General features: G+C 38.3%; 2 protein-coding genes and 1 pseudogene across 2 annotated transcripts; all 3 read right to left on the bottom strand.

Annotated features, from left to right (window-relative positions):
* Positions 1 to 2887: 2887 nt before the first annotated feature.
* Positions 2888 to 4324, bottom strand: LOC142635500 (uncharacterized). The gene has a single exon (XM_075809643.1). It carries the CDS (start codon positions 4322 to 4324, stop codon positions 2888 to 2890), a length of 1437 nt encoding a protein of 478 aa, XP_075665758.1.
* A 6221-nt stretch (positions 4325 to 10545) lies between these two features.
* LOC142637371 (putative disease resistance protein At1g50180) lies at positions 10546 to 14911 on the bottom strand (annotated as a pseudogene).
* Positions 14912 to 17678: 2767 nt separating this feature from the next.
* Positions 17679 to 18788, bottom strand: LOC142635501 (receptor-like protein kinase FERONIA). The gene has a single exon (XM_075809644.1). It carries the CDS (start codon positions 18786 to 18788, stop codon positions 17679 to 17681), a length of 1110 nt encoding a protein of 369 aa, XP_075665759.1.
* Positions 18789 to 22670: the final 3882 nt, after the last annotated feature.

The raw sequence follows: 22670 nt of genomic DNA on the forward strand, positions 1-22670 counted from the left end.
CATGTAATTCTTCCAACAAGGGTTCCACAGCCTTAGGATGTACGCAGAGCAAATACGGCCCCGCGTAGGAGCGTCTATAGAGCTTTTGCTCCTCTGACAGCCAATAACGGGGAGCGCTCCTTCGTACCTTCTCGGCCACTGTTCCATCTTCAGGTAGTACTTCGTGCTGCAGGAAAGTTATGATTGGGTCCATCCAGCTTGGGCCCACACGAATGTTATAAACCCTTGCCGCCGAGATGCTTGTAAGGCTAGAGGTCAATAAATCCTCCACTATGACCATTCGTGGTAATTTCGAGCCCAATGATGTGGCTAACATTGCTAATGAATCGGCATGAGTGTTCTGTCCTCTTGGAACTTGTTGTACTTGGAAACTTTCAAACAAACTTAACACCCCTTTGACTCGTTCAAGATAACTCTTCATTCTTTCATCTCTTGCCTCAAACTCTCCATTAACTTGCCCTACCACTAGTCTGGAATCACAATACAACTTCACTATCTTCCCTCCCAAGTGTTTAACCATTTGGGCGCCCACCAAGAGAGCTTCATACTCAGCCTCATTATTAGTGGCTGAGAATCCCAGCCTCAATGATTTTTCGATAACTAACTTTTCGGGAGTAATTAACACAACTCCAACCCCGGCTCCCTTTCGATTTGACGCCCCATCTGTATAGACTTCCAAAGGAGTGACGTTTCCCATCCCGTTGGTCATCACTGTCACCATGGTATCTTCTTGGTTGATCTGACCTTCTGTGAACTCGGCCACGAAATTGGCAAGGATTTGCCCTTTGATAGCTGTTCGAGGCATATATTTGACATCATAGGCTCCAAGCTTGGTTCCCCACTTGGCCACACAACCCGTGTAATCCGATTTCCTCATAATAGCTTGTAAAGGCAACTGGGTGAGTACCACTACGGTGTGAGCTTGAAAGTAATGGGGCAATTTCCTCGTTGCATGTACCACGGCTAGAAGAGCTTTTTCTAAAGGTAGGTATCGCTGTTCTGCTTCCTGTAAGGACTTGCTGACATAATATATTGGTTTTTGAACCCCATCATCATTCTGTATCAAGACGAGACTTACAGCGTGATTTGTAACGGCTAGATAAGCATACAACACTTCTTCCTTTTCTGGTCTTGATAATATCGGTGGTTTAGTCAAGTATTGCTTTAAATCCTCAAAATCCAAGTTACACTCATTAGTCCATCGAAAATCTTTCCACTTATGCAAAAGACGATAAAAGGGGCAGCACCTGTCTGCGGACCGGGATATGAATCTATTCAATGCTGCAACCATACCAGCTAGCTTCTGCACTTCCTTAGGATTCTGAGGAGGATGCAAGCCTAAAATGGCCTTGATTTGGTCGGGATTAACTTCAATTTCCCGATGAGTTATCATGTACCCTAGAAACTTTCCCGAGCCCACTCCAAAAGAGCACTTTGATGCATTCAAGCGTAACTTGTACTTTCTTAAAACTAAGAAGGTCTCTTGTAAATCCTTCAAATGGTCTCCCGTCCTTTTACTTTTAATTACCATATCATCGATATAGGCTTCCATATTACACCCCAACTGCGAATCAAACATTCTGGTCACCATCCGTTGGTAGGTGGACCCTGCGTTCTTAAGACCAAAAGGCATCACTCGGTAATGGTAATTGCCATTAGGGGCACGAAAGGCCGTCTTCTCCTGATCATTTAGTGACAAAGGGATCTGATGATAACCTTGAAATGCATCCAAGAAACTCATTCGGGGATGCCCAACAGTTGCATCCACCAATTGATCGATTCTGGGTATAGGGAAGGGATCCTTAGGACATGCCTTATTTAGATCTGTAAAGTCAATACAAACTCTCCATTTGCCATTCTTCTTTTTTACCACTACAGTGTTGGCCAGCCACTCAGGATAAAAAATCTCCTTGATTGCCCCAGCTTGCTTTAGCTTACTAACCTCCTCCTTAACTGCCTCCGCATGCTCTTGAGATGTGCACCGAGGGGGCTGCTTTCGTGGCGTAGCATGGGGATTAACATTCAAATGGTGGCAAATGACTTCTAGATCAATTCCCGGGACGTCATAGGTCGTCCATGCAAAAACATCAATGTTATCCTGTAAGAATTGAACCAACTCCTCCCTTTCCGGTATCGGTAACCTTGATCTCACTTGAAAATATTTCTCTTTGTCTTCCCCTATAAATACTTTGTCTATCTCTTCGGCAGAACCTCCATCCTCAACTTTACCGACTTCCCGAGCAATTTCCTTTAATTGCTATGATGTCTCCAGAACCTCCCCTACCAATGAACCTTGACCTGTTCAGATAGTGGCAGACGTCAGACATTGCCTGGCTACCACCTGGCTACCATGTAGTACTCCCACATTTCCTCGTATAGGATATTTCACCATTACGTGCAAAGTAGATGAAACTGCCCCCATTGCATGGAGCCAAGGCCTGGCCAAAATGGCCGTGTACGGTGAGGATGCCATAACAACTATGAAGTTAACCTGTACTTCGGAGCCCTCCACCTGTACAGGTAACTTAATCATACCTCGTGGAATTATCTGTTTTCCATCAAAACCTACCAACGGGGAGTCATATTTTTCCAAATCTTCTTCTTTCAACTTTAACCCATTAAACAGATCAGGATACATGATTTCTGCACCACTTCCATCATCCACCAAGACTCGTCTCACATCATATCCCCCGATACGAACCGTTACCACCAATGCGTCATCGTGGGGTTGACACGTGCCCTCTTTATCTTTATCGAAAAATCCCAATAATGGCGTCGCCGAGAACCTCATTCTTTTAACTACTTGATTGCTTTCTTCCATGACTTCATTTCCAAAACCGTTTTGAATGGTCATGACCCGAGAAAGTTTCCCGAATTCTCCTCTCGGCTATGCCAGAATGACATTAATAATGCCTAGAGATGGTTGAGGAGCATGACCCCAATATTTCCGGGTGCCTTGTTGTCCCCCTTTCCCGTCCGGTTTAGCCAATAAGTGATTGATCTTCCCAGCTTTAACCAATTGATTTAGATGATCGCGCAGTGTCCGACAATCCTCCGTGGTGTGTCCCTTGTCCTGATGATAATGGCAATGGAGGTTTTGATTCCTCATGGATGCATCTCCACTCATTTTGTAGGGTGGCCTAAAATATGGTTCATGCCGAATTTTCTCCAATATGTGATGCACGGGTTCCTTGAATAATGAATTAATCAGAGGAGTTTCAGCGGTCATCGGGTGGCTTGAAAAGTCTCGTTTAGGCCGGCTACCTTGGAACCCCCTTCCCCGAAGATCTTTCCTCTCCGGATACACTTTCATTTTTACTTTGCTTTGCATCTGGTCTTCTTCTACCCGTTTATACTTATCTATCCGGTCCATGAGCTGACGCATATCTACCACGGCCTTCATTGTCAAGGATTTCCTTAACCCATGCTCCGTAGGAAGCCCCACTTTGAAGGTTCTCAATGCCACATTTTCCACATCACCATCAATTTCATTATACATTTCCCAATATCGGTCAGAGTATGTTTTGAGTGTTTCGCCTTTCCTCATAGACATAGACAGTAGAGCATCCAAGGGTTTTGGAATCCTACTACAAGTTATGAACCTTGCTCCAAATGCCCTAGTCAACTCCTCAAAAGACTTCAGGGAACCCTCTGCCAGAGCATCAAACCACCTCATGGCTACGAGCCCCAAACTGGAGGGAAAAACTCTGCACATCAGTGCCTCATTATTCGAGTAAACGGCCATCTTTTGGTTAAAATGACTGACGTGTTCTACAGGGTTAGTCCTCCCATTGTACATAGTAAAAATGAGTTGAGAAAACCTACGAGGTAGCTTTGCCCTATTTATCCTGGTCACAAAAGGGTATTTGGCAATTTGCCTCAGGGCCTTACCCATTGCATCACCTTCATCATCATGATATATCCCATCATTACCTGGCATCTCTATCTTCTGCTTCTTTGTCATAACACCCGAAGACGCGCTGACACGGGTCACACTGCGCAGAGGCTCAAATACTGGGGGCTCATTTCCTCCAAGGTTTGCTTCCGAACTGTCATTGGAAGAACAAGCGTAACTCTTCCGTCCCCGTTTTCTACTATCCAAGCACTTGCGTAAGTAAGCTATCTCAGATTGCATTTGCTGCAATACATCATCGCGAAACATCATCCCCTCAGTTGGTGATCGTTGTTCAGCCCCAAGACCGCTATAATGTGCTTCTGCCACCCCTGAGATATGTCCCTTCCCTACTCCTTGCTGGAGACTTACGGTTACGTCCCTGCTTCGTGAACTCACTGATTCCTCTCTTTTTGGATATGCCTCAGTCATATACTTCTAAACGGAATGTATCACGTTGTTGTTCCCACAGACGGCGCCAATTGTAAGGACCAAAGTTCGTAAACCAGCCTAGAGTATCACAGCTAGTTCCCTCACAAAAGATCCGAATACAATATATTTGGTAGAGTGGGTCCAATTTCGTAAACCAGCCTCTGTATCTTCCGGTTCCTATTTATATCCTTGGCTCCTATCATCTCAGCCCTACACCTTGCCATCTATTCAGCTTCTTCCCCCGACACCTGTCTGTTGGTAATGGAGCAAAGCCCTAACTTTACGTTTCGTACTGTTCAGGTCACGTCTACATTAATGCAACGGACAAAGTCGGTACTTTCTAATTAATGCGGCCAGAAAGGTTGGTGCCGGACATTTAATGCAACCTTCTAAGTTATCCTGCCACATTCAGCTATTCGTAATACGTCCCCTATGTCATCAACGCCCATGCCACTTCATCTTCGGGTATCCTCGGGTATGTTTCCTTATTCCTTTATTCTCCCTTGCTTACTATGTCTCGAGCTTCCCTTCCTCGGGTCCTCGGGTTTTTAGGTCTTCGGCACCTCACAGTAATCTTGTTTGGGAGTAACATAAAAGGAATTAATGGAATCATTTTATGACAATATTATTAAACCTCTATTTTAAAATAAAGGGAATGTTGATATTTCACCACCGCACACCCTTAGTGCGATGATTACTCCACAAGTATAAGTGTTTGTAGGGTGTGGGGTGTGGGGGGCAAGGATTAGGGTTCAAGTCTCTAGGAGGGAACTTACACATAGATATATACTTAGATTAGACTAGAGTGAAATTTATATCTTGTATAAAAACAAATAAATAAATAAATGGCGAAATATATAGGGGTATTTTGGGAGTTTTATTAAAATATTTATTAAATCTAATTTCATCCCTCAAATTCCTCTTAATTTTGGGGGAATTAAAATTTGAGGTTTTAAGATAATGGAGAGAATGGGTGTTCTCTTCGACCTATTCTATTCCCTCTCACTTAAACTCTCAAACTAAAGAATGGACTTTCCATTCTCTACATTAAAACTACCAAATAAGAAAAGTGAAGAATATTATAAAATTATTCTTTTCATTTTTTTTTCATTTTATTCTATTCTCTCCTCCCAAACAAAGGTTAAAAGTTTGACAAAGAGACTTGCCCATGTAGAAGTCATAGGGTTTGAGAGATCTGTTTGGTGATGGTGGTAACAAGGAGTCTTCACATGAGCTTCAAGAGTTTGATTCCCTTCCTCTTCCATATTTCACTTCTATGCTTTTGGTTAGATGATTTGTGAAGCTTTTTCTGTTAATTTCACTTCTATATATTTCTCAATTTTAATTTCTTATTCTTTATTTTATTTTTCCCTTATCTCTTTTTTTTTCATTCACACATTTATTTATATTTTTTTCCTCTTTTTTTCTCCTCCATACACGTATTCTTTACCTTCTCTTTATCTTCACTTTTGACTTTTCTTTTTGCTTTTCTTCTCTACGACTACCATTTCATCCACTCCAAGATTCCAGAACATACCAAAAGCCAAAAGCTCTCTCTCTCTCTCTCTCTCACACACACACACACACACATACACACAAAGTTACACACACACACACAAAGATCACCGATGGATGACAAAGGCAAGAGAGACAACCTTTTAAATCGGGGTTCACACATGCCTATTCTCTGCTTTTCCTCCTCCCCACAGAGGCTCAGATGGGTTAGCTTTGCCTTTTTTTTTTTTTTTCTTTTTCTTTTTTTTTTCTTCTCATTTGATTAGTTTTAAAATTGTAATTTGAGTTTGTATTTTGATTGAGATTGAGTTTAGAGATGTTTAAGAGAGAAAAAAATCTAGAATAGTTTTGTTTTATTGTTGTGAATACAACCTAAAATAATCAAGAATCACATTTTAATCTTTAATTCTTTACCTCTCTCTCTCTCTCTCTCTTCTTCTTCTTCTTCTTCTTCTTCTTCTTTTTTTGGATCATCATTCTTATGGGTTTTAGGCTAAATTTGAAGGGAAAAAAAATGCAACTCTTTAAAAAACGATATAGTTTTAGTTTTCAACACAATCGGCCAATAACCGGTTCAATCATACTGGTTCCCAGTTTTTACAATTGAACCGACTGGTTTTTGATTATTCTCAATTTTTGTCTACTTTTCGGTTTTTAGTCATAACCGGACTGGATTAGTGTCCGGTTCCCAGTTGAACCGGTCGTACGGGCTGGTCTGATTCAGTTTTAAAACTATCTCCACTAGTCAGCTAGTCCATTACCCCAATTGCCCAAAGCATATCCAAGGCTCGTGTTTCGATTTGTCCACTAGAACAATATATTATGGTACTTATCTATTTCAGCGTACTATTACAAAGTTACCAATTATTATAAATATGTATGTATTTTTTTTTTTAAAGCAAATTATAAATATGTATGTATAATATTGATTAAAATTCATATAAATTATTAAGGGTCTTAAAATTATAAAGTCATATTTCAATTAGGGTCCGTTTGAATAGAGCTTATTGCTGAAAACTGAAAATACTGTAGCAAAATAATTTTTAAAGGTGTGAATAGTACCGTGGGACCCATTTTTAATAAAAAAAACTGTAAAGTGAAGTTTGTGGGTCCCATGAACAGTACAAGGGACCCACAAATGTGCTGAAAGTCAACAAAATCAGCTACTGTTCATGCAGAGTAACATGAACAGTAGCCTTGTCCCCTATGAAACGCGTGCAGCAGAAGGAAAAAAAAAAAAAAAACGCTGAAATCGCAGACGCAATAATTTTCATCTGTATCCAAACTCAGCCTTAGTATGTAAATCTTTTGGCTCAAAAAACAAATCAACAATCAATTTTTTAAGATATAATAAGATTAAAATGTATTTAATAATGAAAGACAAAAAAGAAAAAAAAAGACATAAGCTGAATTAAAAAAAAATAATAATAACGTGGAGGCAGGAGGCTTAAAGTTAATATAAAAGGCTGAATTTCAGCATCCGTACTAGTCACGCACTTGTCACCTAAAGGCTGACAAAACTAAAAATAATATTACAAAACTAGGCAATAAAGTTGAAGTGGTCGGATTTTATCCAAAAAAAAAAAAAAGTTGAAGTGGTCGGACAACTTAAGAATTAAAAAAATTGAAAAGAACTGCAGAGGAAACGTAGAACGAAGAAGAAGAAGGAGGAGAGGAAGAAGAAGAAGGAGAAGGAGGAGGAGGAGGCGACAGCTGAGATGGGCTGCGTTCCTTCAAGTGCCCGGGGATGCAACTAGATGGGTTGATTTAGGCCATTCTTGAGGTTGAAGCGATGAAGGCTGGGTCAGTAGGTCTGGGATAAGCGATGGCTGGGACAGCGGGACAGAGACAGTGGCTCTGCCGTCTGGCAATGAAAGGGGCTAGAGCGGATTGCCGAGAGGTTGAAGTTATTTCCCCTTTAGGTTACGATTTTTTTATTCAAAATTTGATTGAGTATTTTATTTATTGGGTATTTGATTTATAGCAATTTAATTTTTATTTTCAGATTTTAGTTTTATAAATTTTTTTTTATTGGGCTGGGACAATAGGACAGAGACCGTTGGTCTTCTTTAATTTTCATATTTTAGTTTTATAAATTTATTTTGGGCTTAAAAAAATTCAGGGTGGTCACAACACTTTTTTAAATGGTGGGCAAATATGTAAATTTCAAATTATTATATATAAATTTTTTTTTTCCCAAGACTACCCTGCCCTGAACGTGCGCCACATCTGACGTGAGAGGAGGAAGTATTGTCCGAAAAGTACACAATAACTTCCATTCCAAGAGTAGCTAAGAAATTTCTCCTTTCTTCGTCACTCTTTTGACGTTTCGGCATTTGTTAGTTTCTTACTTTTTGTGGACCTAAGAAAATCAATCTTATGAAAAGGAGGAGGAATTCTAAGAAAACAAGAATAAGAAAATGAGAATTTTTTATTTTATTTTGGCTGCGGTGAAAAGTGAGAAAAGAGAGTGATGAAAAAAATGGAAATTTTTAAAAATTTTTTATCTCACCACTCTCTATTATTTCACTTTTAATAATAAAAGTATAATAGTAATTTACTCATTATTTTTTTATTTTTTCATATTTCTTCACCAAACATACATAATAAAAAATACAAATACTATTTATTATCTTACTTTTCTATTCTTTCAATATTTTTCACTCTCCATCTTTTTCATTCTCCTAACATTAACCGATCTAAATTTGTTTGGGCCATATATATGTTTTGATCCACACCAGGCCTGAAAACAAACAAATCAAAATGGTATAAAAACATGAAAACATATGGGTCATATATACTGGGTTTATGTGGCCCAAAAAGACCAAGCAAGGATGATAAAATAGCAATATGTTTTCCTGTTTTAGTCCGATACATTTGTGACTCCTACATGGTTTGCTTTGTACCTAATTGGTTCAAAAAAGTTCAAACACAAATCTATTTGACTTGATTCATTAGTCTTTATTTTTTATTTTTTCTGAAAAATTTATCAAGTCTAGTATAAAGTGATGATGGTGTAGTTTTGAAACAAAGCTATTTATGAAAATTCCCACATAAAAAAAGCTATTTGCGAAAAAAAAATCCTTTTATCCCACTCTTAATTTTTCACTTTATAATTCATTAACTGTCATATATTATATGTTTATTTTTTTTAAAATCAAAATGAGATAAGAGGATATTTATTTATAACTTACCAATATAAATACAGATAGCATTCCATGTATTAGTACCCTTTTCCATTTTTAATTTCTTTGTGTACATAAAGATAAAGATCACAGGCTCACGGTGAGATTGTGATGAATCTGATGATTAATGGTATAACCGTATAATGATTAACAAACTCGTGATCTAAATCGGAATAAAATCACCATAAGAAAACAAAATTGGAGTAAAACTGCATGGGCGTTGGACCATCAATTTTCAGCCTACACATTTTTTTGAGAACCATTTAGAGCCCAAACTGAATTCTTTGAATTTGAGCCCAAAGTGAATAGAAACATATTAATAATAAATCGAGAACTATTTCACATCTTTTGGTATTTGCAACAAAAACATCTAGAATTCAAATATCCCTCCCTCTCTAACTATCGAATTATAAAAATAAAAAAAAAAAGAAAAAGAAAAGGAACAACTTGTTGTGCCTGTGTTTTTTTCCCCATACTTTTAATTTCTTGGGCATTTGATTCTTTTGAATTTTAGGAAAATTTAAAAATTTACAATCAAGTTTGGGGCTATATAAATAATTATGTATAGTTGCATACCAATTGTAACTTACATTAATGTTTACAGAATATAAAATAAATTTGATTAGATGACAAATGGTATCATGACAATAGAATACTCTTTAGGAGCCGCACACATGCGAGTTGTACAATGTCATAATTTGCTCATGTGCAGTGGAGCCTACATGTCTGTGAGAGAGATGCTATATAAGACAGATGCAGGAGATACTTTCTTGGCTGCTTGGGAGAGTTCCATAACGACTAGAGATGGAAAATTTGAGAAGTTTAGGACTCCTAAACACTGCTTGGGTTAGCATTTTGGGCTCAAAGGATCGAACTGAGTGTTACAAATAATATTAGAGCATTATCCTACTTTTTGAATTGAGGGTTAATAATTGTTGTATTTGAATATATATATATATATATATATATATATATATATATATAGAGAGAGAGAGAGAGAGAGAGAGAGAGAGAGAGAGATTTTCTAATTGGTTTGCGTAATATTTTTATTAATCTTTTTAACTAGTACCATACTAGTTGACTGACATAGACCCAATTACACCCACCTACTATAATTTTGACATAGTCCCAATTACATCCACCTCCTATAATTTTGGCATTGTTACATAATTAAAAATGTTATGAACGTAGCACTACTCTTTTATTAGACATGTATTTTAAACAAATATAGTCATTAGGATTAGGATTAGGATCTATGATATTTCTTTCTCTTTATCTTCTTTGTAACAAAAATAAAGATTGCAGTAGAGAAGCTTTAGAATTTAGAAGATAGGTTTATATAAACAGTAAGTCCGTTTCACCGAATGATCACCTTTATTTCTAAGCTTAATTCAGAAAAATAATGGAAAGCATGTGTTGGACTACTGTCACCAGTCATTTGATGGTTAACCTTGATCCACTGGATGCATACATAACATGGAGATGACATCATATAGAAATCCAAACAGACTACTGTCAAGCTTCAACACAAAAAGAATTGAACTCAAATATAGTAGGGAAATAACTCTTACACACAAGCTAACACACATAAATGAACACATGTGAGATTTAAATTGAAATTGTGAATTCAAATCAACCAATAGATGACTATAAATTAAATTTAGTATCGAGTCAAGATTCACTTTATGGTGACCCCTCGCAGATGCAAACTTCAAATATTATTGTAGGCACAAAATCATTCTTTCACCTTGCTATCCAGTAGTTGCTCCCATTAATGTACCTACACACGAAACAAACCATTTCATAGGCGATTCTTTGTAACCGCTATGGGTGCTATCATTTGCTATTTGTGCTAATAAAGGAGTAACAAGTGCCATGGCAGTAATCGACTTCAGTTCCTCCCATAGTTCCCATAATAGTCACCCGCTACAACTTTTGGCATTTTTACACAACTTGATATCTTTTTATTGGATTAGGATTAGCATTATGACATTTTTTCCTCTCATCTCTTTTTAACAAAAATAAAGGTTGCAGTAGAGAAGCTAAAGAATTTAGAAAATAAGTCTACACAAACCTTTTAGTGCGTTTTACCAAATGATCACCCTTGTATTCAAAGCTCAATTCAGAAAAGTAATGGAAGGCACGTGCTGGACTTTGTAGAAATCCTCTCCTCCTTCTTCAAGCCTATGTTTGAATGCTCTTGGCATCCATCGTATCTCCAGTTCCTGAAGTGCACTGACGAACTTCAATCCATCTGGAACTGTCTCCAACTTGTTGCAATCTGTAATCTCTAAACGGCCAAGGCTCGGCATGGCACCTGCTTCCACTGTCCACTCTTGTAAATTAGGCAAGCCCCGAAGGAGTAAAGATTTGAGTTGAGGAAACCCTTTTTCAGAACAAACCATTTGCTTTCCAATGAAGGCTTCCCATCCTCTTAAGACCCTCAAGTAAGGTAGCTTCTCGAGTATTGGCATTGGATCTTCCACAAGTCTAGATCCCCACAAAGTTAACTTGGCAAGGCATGGAGGAAATTCCTGGTGATTTGGTAGTTTGTTAATCCGCCCTTCTATGTGCAGCTTGTGAAGACGAGGACAGCCTTGTACTACTTGTTCTACATCTACTACCTTATCAGGGAATGAAAGCATTTCAGTCTTCATGGACAAGGACCGAAGGCTGCTTAATTTTTTGTTAGGAGGATTGAAGATTTCCCCAAACTCTTGGAAATCTCTCGGGTCATTTAGCACCAATTTTTTAAGATTGGTCAAACTAAGAAGATCTCTTACATCACATTTGTTTGTGGGGAAGTTCACTAGTGTCTGCAAGTTGCTCAGTTTTGCTAGTTGCATCTTATCATCAGTTAAATAGTTACACCACTTTGGAAGATACAAATGTCTCAACTTTTTCATCTTCCATATCACTGTCGGTATTAGTACAGTTGATTCCCAACTCAGTTCTTCAATGGTTTCCAAATTTAGCGTCTCTAAACACACCAAATTGACTATGGAGGAAGGCAATTCTCGTATATGAGTTTTCTTCAAGCTTAAGAACCTCAAATGAATCAAGCTTCCTATTTGCTTTGGTAACTGTCCATCCAATGACTGGATTCCTTCTAGATCCAAAACTCTGAAACTCTGAGCAATTTTGAGTACTTAAAAACTAATTTGACTTGCTTGCTAATATCATTGAAGTATATAAGGGATCTGATCTGGGTATTTTCTTTGTAATAATTATTTGTGGGAACATCAGAAAAGATGACAAGCCTTCGAATACTACCAGTTGATGAATCAACTGTCTCATTTCCACTCCAATGACTCAGTATATGGAGGAAATTTTCCTGCTTTGCCTTTGACAAGCATAGATCTCGCATAAGATCATGGAGACGGCAAGATTTAATCCTTCCATTTGACCCAATTACACCCACTTGAACCATGCATCTATTTATCAACTCAACCAAGTAGCGTTCTGCATAATCTTCCAACTTTTCATCTCCCTCTTGTTCATACTTCGGAGGCACAAAGCCTTCTGCCACCCATAGTCGAACCAATTTCTTTGCTGGTATATCAAAGTCCTCTGGAAAATGGCTCAGATAGAGGAAGCATGGTTTCAATTGGTAAGGCAATTCAAAGTAACTCAAAGCCAACACCTCGTGAACTTTTGATTGTTGACCGTGGCCTCTACCTAAGTGTGACTTTATATTTCGATGCACAATATCCCATTCATCCAATGTTTCCTTTGTTGCCAAAAGTCCTCCAAGCACAATAATTGCCAGTGGTAAACCAGCACACCTAGCCACCATTTCCCTCCCTAAATTCTCCATGTCTTTGGAAATTCTGAATTCTGCATCATCATGATAAACATATATAACAACAACACTAACACCATCAACAATAATGTTCAAAGGAACTACATTAGAAAGTATAACATTTTTAAGTATTAGAATCTCAACAAGTTAAAGAGATAGATAAATGGGACCAATGCTCAACCAGATGACAATACATAATATAGAATTAGTTCAAAATGCTTAATTTGGAAGCCTACAGTTCTACCTACTATCATATATATAGTCTAGAGACAACACCACTCTCACTATTTCTACCACCTCCAACAATTGAAAGCATAACTCACAAGACAAACTCAAATTACAGGGGCACATAATTATACAACTTATTTTCAAGACAAAGACTAATTGACCAAGTCCACACTTTAAACTGACTTTCAATCTGCAATGGCCGTCTCTTCAGCGCTTACTTGGAAATTACGTACCGAAAAGAATTTGTCTAGTTTAAATTTTAAAATGATAGCCTTTCCCCTGATCTTTCAGAAGCCAAATAAATGATTCTAGTCCTTTTTAGCAAACATGACAAACTAGCATGCTACTTATCAATCTTAAATCACTAGTGATATGTATTGCTGAATGCTGAATGAATTTGAATGCATAATCTTCTATTCATTGATTGATATTGAAGTGCTTTGCACCTAATTACATTGTAGGTTTCGATAGCGGATTTGAAGCCCTCCTCACAAACTTTAAGTTAATACCTAGATTAAATATTCCCTAAATAAGCTAAAAACTACAATAGAAAGAAACCATTTGCGTTTCTCAGCTTTTAATACCTTGATCATATAATAATTGCAATAAAAACTACTATAATAAAAGAACATTTAAGAGATTATAAGATGTTCTAAACATGAATCAAGATTTCCTCAATTTGTAGTCTATCAATGCAATTGTACATATGTAAACCATAAAAGTGGTAGGACAAGAATATACCTGGATCTTGTCTCTGAAATGCCTTCTTCTGAAACAGCTCCCAGCTCTGTTCTTCGTTTAAACACCCCGGTTCATGTAGAAAACCTCCGGGACCTATATGCGAGGCTACGTCTCTATTGCGAGTTGTTAGTAAAATTTTGCTGCTAATTACCTGCCCTGACGGGAAACCCGGACTAAGAAAATCCCATGCCTCTGTGCTCCAAATATCATCCAGGATCACCAAACATCTCTTCTCTTTCTGAACTTGATTAAGCTTCTTTGCCACCTCATCATCTCTCATTTTCGAAATTTGATCCCTCTCGTCTTTGGTTGGAGAGGTAAGTTTGATTAATATTCCTTCCCAAACATCCCTTGTTTTGCATTGCTGGGATATATAAGCCCAAGCGAAACCATCAAAATGACGCCTAACATCACTGTGATGGTAAACTTTCTTAGCAAGAGTGGTCTTTCCTAGACCACCCATCCCACAAATAGACACAACTTGACACTGTTTATCTTCATTCACCAACTGACCAACAACTTCTTTTATATTTTCATCCAATCCCACAATATACTCTTCAACAATATGGGAATATGACCATCTCAATTGCCTTTGCCTGTCCAAAGCTAAACTCGAACCCTCTTCTTTCATGGGAGTCACACCATAAGTTTGTAAGCTCCTAGTGAGATCGGAAATTCTTGTTTTAATGGACTCAATCTTGGACCCCACTTTGTGAAGCTTTCTGCTGTTGTTGAAGCTAGGAACATATCTATTGACTGGGTTGTTGTCTCTGTTCTTTGAAGCGATCTCAAGGGCGAAAGTTTCAATGACATCCTGAACGTCGTAGGCAGCTTCCCGAATCTCTGAAACCCAATTTTGAACACTTTCATCATCGTTTTGCTTTTTGTCTGCGTCTTTTAAGAAGCACTGCATCCGCTTTAGTTCGATTTGAATCTGATTTACTTGCCGGTTCACCCCTTGTAAAAACGCTGCTTCTTCAATTAGAAGGTTGCCTAGCCTTTCCACAACAAAGGACACTACGGACTCGGCCATGCTGTGTGCCTCCTCCTCCTTTTTTCTTCTTGAACCGGAACAAGAAGCAATGGCAACTCTTCCGGCATGAAAATATCAAAACTCTAAAACAAATGGTCAAATGTGGTTTTAGTTCTGTCCAATTGATTTGAATGTGAACACAGACTTTTTTGACCAGCTGCAAGTGGAGGATGAGGCCCAAAATGGCAGACTGTCGTGACTCTGTGTGTGTGTGTGTGTGTGTGTGTGTGTTGGGGGGGGGGGGGGGGGGGGGAATGTACTGTGATGACTTAGTTTGTGCTTGAATACCGATAAAAAATTACTATTTTTTTTATTTTTGTTATTATTTATAGATCTCACCGTATTCTTTTGGTATTATTTATAAAATTTATTATACTATTTTAATTAATTTTTACGTTTATTTATATTATTTTCAGTAATAAATTTTCAGTTTCAGCAAAATAAACAGTATCCAAACAAACCCTTAAGAGCACCAGCATTGCAAAAATTATTGAAAAGAAAAAAGTGTTAAATTTATACAATTTTTTATCTTAAAAATAACTCACATTAGTCTATTTATAATTGTGTAAATTTACAAGTTTGCTACAGTTACCTACATTGACACAAGTTATTTTGCATTTAGTTATTTATTCTTTCTTTAAATATGTCGAGAATTTTAATATTTTAATAATATTCTTTTTTTAAATAATAAGCAAAATTCATACTTAATATTTTAAAATACACTTTAATTAAAATATTAAAACAAAGAATTTTAATTATAAAATAAGATAATTTTGAAAACCTACCCATAAGCAAAGGACCAGTTAGTACACAACATTGTTGTAACTATGTTAATTGAGTTATGTTAATTGACACTTTTGATATCTCTAAAAAAAGATGTTTAGGGTCCGTTTAAATATAGTTGAAAACTGAAAACACTGTTGCAAAATAATTTTTAAATGTATAAATAGTACCGTAAAACCTATTTTTAATGAAAAAGTTGCTGAAAAGTGAGGTTTGTGGGTACCGTGAACAGTGCAAGGGACACACTGATGTGCTGAAAAGTCAAATATTACGGCTACTGTTCATAAACAGTAAATAAACAGTGAAATTTGTCTCCTAAAACACGTGAAAAAAAGAAGAAGAAGAGGAAAACGCAAAATTCAAAACGCTAGACGTAGATAATTCCTATCCAAACACTCACTAAATGTTCGAATCCACCCTCCTTATTGTGCGTGTTAAAGATATATTAGATATATTAGTCCAATGTAATAGGCCCAAGCCCACTCCTGCTTGTACTAGTAGTCTAGGGTTTAGACGCCTATATATACACATGTAAGGGTTCATTGTAACATAGGTTATTGTACTACACTTTTATACAATAAAGATGTAACCCTTAAGGGATTCCTTCGTGGATGTAGGTCGACAAGACTGAACCACGTAATCCCCGTGTTCTTAATATTCCTATTCTATACTCCACCTTCCGCATCCTCTCTATTCTGCATTGGACTAATATGTCTAATATATCCCTAACAATGCGTAACTATTCATTTTTAGAAAGTATAGAATAAAAAAAAATGTGTGCTTTTTTTTTTTTTAACTTAAAATATATCTACTAGTTTTAGAATAAATATATTAGTTTCCTAATGTCATCATGGTAACATTTGGCAGTCTACAGGTTAGTTCTTACGATAAAGACCTTTTCCTCCAAGTTTCTATCAATATAGCAACCGATTTTTTAATTTTAACCCTTTTCTCAAAAAGAAACTAAAAGTTAGAAATTGAAACTAACACCGGGCAGATATTTGTGTGCCATAAGGAAAGTATTTAGGTAACACAATTACCGAAATACTTGTTAGTTTTTTATTTTTTTAATTTTATTTTTTGTATTTCGACAACACATTACTTTTTCTCTCTCATTTTTCTTTTTTTTTTCCTCAAAATATCAGCAATATTATTACTGCAATTTGCATCTCTTTTCATTTTTCAAATAAGTTTTAACAGTGCATATATTATAAATAAACTTTATTTTTTATAATATTCAGCCAAACACAGTTTTAGTCTTAGCATCTTTTTTTTTTTTTTCATACTCACCCTCTAAAACGGACACCAAATGCGAACACCGATATTTTTATTATTAATTATTTATTATTTCCATAGGGAAAAAAAAAGAAACACTACTTTTTTGACCAGATGGTTGTCCCCTTTTTTTACCGGATGATATGTAGATTAAAGGAAAAGTAGTGGAAATAACAAAGCAAAAGCAATTTGTTGGGCAATGGAAATAACAAAGCAAAAGAGGATGATATCTAGATTATTTTGATCATTGCAAATTTAAAGCTACAAGTGACAAATTGAATTTGATTGAAAGCTGCTAGTTCGTTTAGAACCTAACAAAACCAGCTGTAAATTAATGCTACTATTACGCTACAAACTCGAATAAGATATAATTCTAATTTTTTTTAAAAAATTTACTTTTCAATAAGGGAAGGAGATTCAAATTAAAGTTCTCTTCTATGGAGAACCTAACAATAATAAGATAGAATAATTACACAATATTTTAGAATTATAATGACATTCAAAATCGCAACAAACTATTTAAACATTAGAATAAAAACTGCAATAATATATGATGCCATTTATAGGACACTCAGTACTACCATAATGACCTATTCATCAAAAAACATAACCATGATGACCTTAAATCTCAGAAAACCAGCAAAGAAAAAGTCTGAAACTACATGAAACTCAATATGGATAGGTAAAATAAATTCGTTTACAAGCAGCAAACAAGCTCTAAAGACATTGAACTCAACCAAATTACAAGGATTCAGCACCGGTGTTTATCATCTCCGGTGATTCTGAAACACATCAAAATCTGTACATCCCAATTGGAGAATCACTACAGGTTAATTCATCAATGGGATAGTCATATTCACCTTCCTCCCTTGCAGCATCTGCGCTCTCTTGCAACTGCAGTGCATGTTCAAGTCCTACCTCCACTTCACCCATTGCTGGACGATCCTTTCCCTCACCTCGCACGCAAGAACTCGCAATGCCGACGTAAATCTTGAAACACTCTGGAGCTATCTTCCCCATCAGATACGGATCAATTATCTTATTGATGGTCCCTTCTTGTTTACATTGGCCGGCCCAGCTAATCAGATAACACTCTTCCTCTTCCGACGTCTCCTTAATTGTATTTCTGCCACAGAGTATTTCAAACAGTACTACACCGAAAGAGTAGACGTCGGATTTATCGGTCAGCCGCCGACCAACGAAATTCTCAGGAGCAATGTAACCCATAGTACCCGCACCACCCACTAAAGAAATTTCGAACATAATTGAAGCCTTTGACAAACTCGGGGGACCCATCCTGGACAACCCGAAATCTGCCAACTTGGCTTCCCATTTCTCGTCCAACAGAATGTTGCTCATCTTCACGTCACGGTGGATAATAGTATGCTTTAGCCCAGTGTGAAGATAGTGCAGTCCACGCGCGACTCCGATGCAAATCGCTAGTCTTTGTTTCCACGGGAGGGGATCGTGGTCAGTGCCGCAGATGTGTTGGTGCAGGTTTCCATTGACCATGAATTCGTAGACAAGGCACCTCTCGCCTTTATCAATACAATATCCGATGAGAGGGATGAGGTTAGGGTGGCGTAGCTGGCAAAGCAACACCACCTCGTTCGATAACTCGTCAACACCATGCATTGAGTTGATATTCAAACGCTTTATTGCAACGTTTATGCCACCACGGTCATCAATAAACCCCTTATAGACTTTGCCAACACCCCCCTCACCAATTACTAAATCGTCATGGAAGTAAAAGGTAGCTTTCTTGATTTCAGCGAGTGAAAATCGTCGACATGATCCCTCAGGAAGAACTGAAGAGTAATTGTAATATTGTTTTTTTCTGTCTGACCTTCCCTTCCCGGCCGTCCTTAATAACTTTAAAATAGACTGTGATATACCTTCCATTGACGCTTCGGTCCTATGCCCACGAACGACGAGAGAATGATGCACTGGGAGTGGAAAGGATTTATTGTTTTGGAACCCCCCCCGCAAACAATTTTAACAAGTGTAGTTGTTGTTGTTGTTTTTATTTATTTACTTTGTTTCTTGGAGCAGATAAGGGTAATTAATTATGGGCTGAGAGTGTTGCATATATTTTGTGCGTTTACATATGGTTCAAAACTCTAAAACAAATGGTCAAATGTGGTTTTGGTTCTGTCCAATTGATTTGAATGTGAACAGAGACTTTTTTGACCAGCTGTTGGTGGGGAATGAGGCCCGCGAGGGAAGACTCGGATGACTCGTACCACCTCGAATTTTAAAACAAAATTTATCTACAAAATTAGTTGTAATATAATATTACAATTTTACTTAATAAATTTAATGAAATAAATATTACTATATATTTTAAAATTTTAATTGTTTAATTTCATACATATTTTGAAAATCTAATTTTTAATTATATATTTTTTACACTCTTAATACATATGTATCATATTTTGTGTTAATCGGATTTTATTTACTATATGATCTATAAGTTTATATTTTATGCATAATTTTAAATTACAAAAACTTACAATTTAAAAAATTTATTAATGACATAACTATTGATCTTTAATTTTCTAGAAATTTTACAAGTATAGAAAATATAAAAAGAAGATATCATTCAATGGTGGATTTGTTAAAATTCACTTCTAATAAAAAAAATAAATTGAATAAAGTTGTAGCCTAATTTTGTAACTAAATTTTGTCATTGCAAAAATTATTGCACTAAAATCTTTTTTTTCTCCTTTTTTACTTGCTCATTTCAATTTATTTATTTTACACTTATATTTTATTAAAATATTAATTTTACGGTTATTGTACCATTTTTGGATATGAACAGTATTATACACTCACTAATATGAGTAATTTTTGAGCAAAAATGTGTAAAATTGACCACTTTTCTGTTTTTCATTGATTGGTGCGATCGCTGTTACCCTTTTGATAATAGTTTTTTTAAAATAAAAAAGGAAAAAAAAAGAGTCAAACTTAAATTTAGTGTTCAGTAATACTAGACTCGTTAAGATGATAACATGTGTCCTGATGATGCCTAAAAGATCAACAGTAAGCTGCTAGTACTCTCCCGATTTGAAGCAATACCTGCGAAGGAAAAAAGTAGGTGATCGACAGAGAGCACCGGTGTGGTGCCGGCCAAAGACCCTCCGACGATCAAGTTAGAATCTTTTAAACAACCCTAGAGTGCCAGAGTTGAGGTAATTGTGCGTACCTTTGGGTCATGAGGGTCTTGGGGTATATATAGTGGTGTGTGGCCGAAATTTGCGCCCAGGTGAAGATGTACTTTCCTTTTTAAAAGAGTAATTCGCGGATCTTTGCCTATTGTATTGAGCCCTTTCCTTATAGGAATCTCCTTAACTAAGTCGAACGCGTAGCGCGGACTTTCCTTATATTCACATAAGCGAGAGGTCCGAGATAGGCTAAAAATGAAAGTTGGATTATTCCTTCGGCCTTCACACCGCCAAGGTCGTCGGCCACGCGTAACTCCTATGCTTGTCGTCGGCTTACGTACGCCAACGCGTGGTCCGTCGGCCAAGGACATCGGCCGAGACCTTACGGTCAAGGTCGTCACCCACGACTCGTCCACGTGATCCGTCACCCTAACGTTGCTGCGTAAGGGGCATGGCTATGAATGCTAAAGAGGTGTTAATGACAGTAGTTGACGGACAGCGTATTGTCGTCAGCTTCTTGACGTGCATTCAATATGTAAGTGAACTTCCGTCACCTTCTTCATGTGTCGTCACCTTCTTCATGTGTCGTCACCTTGTAATAACGTCACTATCAGCTGCCCCCCACTCCATTATCCCGTCAGCCATGGGCGACGGGTCATGGAGTTGGTGTCACTGGGGAAATGGTGTTTGCATGGTGGTTTGTGCCATGTTCATTAAATGGTGGGACACATGTCACGCGAGATTGGCTCCGCGTACGGGACGAGTGTGTCGCTTCGTCTTTCGCGCCTCCTCTCTCCTATATATATCTCACTTTATTTACCTTTTTTCCACTTTTTCGCCTTGTTCATCTTGAGAGAAAAAATTCGTCAACTGCCCGGTTTACCATACCGTCGATCGTAGCCGTCACCTTCTTGAGACCGTCCTCCTACACGTAAGTTTTCTTTACTTTACCTTTTTACCTTTTCTAGTGACGCCCTTTAGTGAAGTCGTCGCCTAGGATCTTAGAAAAACCCGTCATTTGTAGGTCATTTGTAGGTAGTCGGATGTCTACGGGAGACGCAGGAGTGATCCATCGTCAATCCGCGACGGAGCGGGTTACGACGAAGTTTTTCCATCGAGGTCGTGAGCCGCGGAGGGCCTATCTGCAGTCGTCAGAAAGAGACTCGTCAACTCCTTCTGACGGTGAAGTAGAGAGTTCTAGAGGAAGTGAGGTGTACGGTGATGAAGAAGGGGTAGCCGACGAAGCCCAAGGGGTTCGTGGAAGGGAAAGTTGCAGTGACGGGGGTAGCCGACGAAGCCCAAGGATGTCTGCTGAACTACCGTTGTCTACGAGAACTCGGTGTATGTTGTAGTCTCCTGCCCGTATGGTGACGACCAAAGCGTCGTCGTGGGGATGGTGAAGGCGCTGGGCGTCTACTTCCGAGAATTCAATGGGGGGATTTCCAATCCGTGACCTTCCAAGCGCAGGACTTGCCGACTGGACATTCTGGATCGTTCTGATGTATGCCTTTCGGGCTTTCTTGGAAGATCTGGCCCTCGCGGTGCCTCCTACAATCATCCTTATGTCTCTTATTGGTTGCACTGGGGCGATCATTATCTTCTTAGAGGGCTTGATTTTGTGGCGGGTTCGCCCATCTCTTTGGTGACGAACCTTTGTAACCTCCCTCGCCTAATGAGGGCTTCTATTTGCTGTTTCAGGTCGTAGCAATCGGCGGTGTCATGGCCGTGGTCTTGATGAAATCGGCAGTATTTATCCCTTGGTCTCCTGTTGGGATCTCCCTTCAGTTTTCCAGGGAAGGCCAAGTTTTCCTCGTCTTTAATCTGCATCAATACCTGGTCGATGGGCGTCTTCAGGGGAGTGAAGTTCGTGTACCTTCTGTAGGCGGCTTAGGTCGTCGATCATCTCGTCCCTCTACGGTTCTCCCCTCTCTTTTGTCCATTATCGGGTTTCGTATCTTCCTGTCTCTCTCCCTTTTAAGGGTTTGTAGTCGTCCGCCAGCCAAGGCATCCTCGCGTTCATATACTTCGTCGCCCTTGTAGTATACGTCGGACATAGTCTTTGGGTCGTTCTTGCATAGAGAGAACAAGAACTTACCCTCTTGTAACCGTTCATGAACGCTGCCACAAGTGTCTTGTCGTCTGCCTCGTCTATCGAGAGGGATTCCTTGTTAAAGCGGGCTATATAAGACCTTAATGTCTCACCTTCTCGTTGTTTAATTCCCAGTATACATGCAATAGACCTCTTGCGTCGGTGACTTCCAATGAAGTGCGATACAAACTGTGCACCTAATTCCTTAAAAGTGCCGATGGAATTAGGCGTCAACTCTTTATGCCAATCCTCGCGAGGCCACTTTCAAGGTGGTGAGGAAAGCCACACATGATTTCGTCCGGTACACCTGAAGATGCATTAGTGTTACGAAAGACTCTAGGTGGTCCGGCGGGTCCTTGAATCCGTCGTAGTTTTCCACATGGGGCATTTTAAACTTTGAAGGGACGGGGTATGAGTTCACCAACTTGAATGGTGAATCCGTTCTATGGACTAGGTCGTCCAGTTGCTTGGATACCCGTCCGCAGGGCGTTCATCATTGCATCCATGCGCTCCCTCGTCTCCTGCATCTCG

This window comes from Castanea sativa, chromosome 5 (assembly GCF_040712315.1).
Source record: "Castanea sativa cultivar Marrone di Chiusa Pesio chromosome 5, ASM4071231v1".
NCBI lineage: Eukaryota > Viridiplantae > Streptophyta > Magnoliopsida > Fagales > Fagaceae > Castanea > Castanea sativa.

Bases quoted from the DNA above. Each gene is read 5' to 3' on its own strand.
- LOC142635500 (XM_075809643.1), bottom strand. From the start codon at position 4,324: ATGACTGAGGCATATCCAAAAAGAGAGGAATCAGTGAGTTCACGAAGC.
- LOC142635501 (XM_075809644.1), bottom strand. From the start codon at position 18,788: ATGGAAGGTATATCACAGTCTATTTTAAAGTTATTAAGGACGGCCGGG.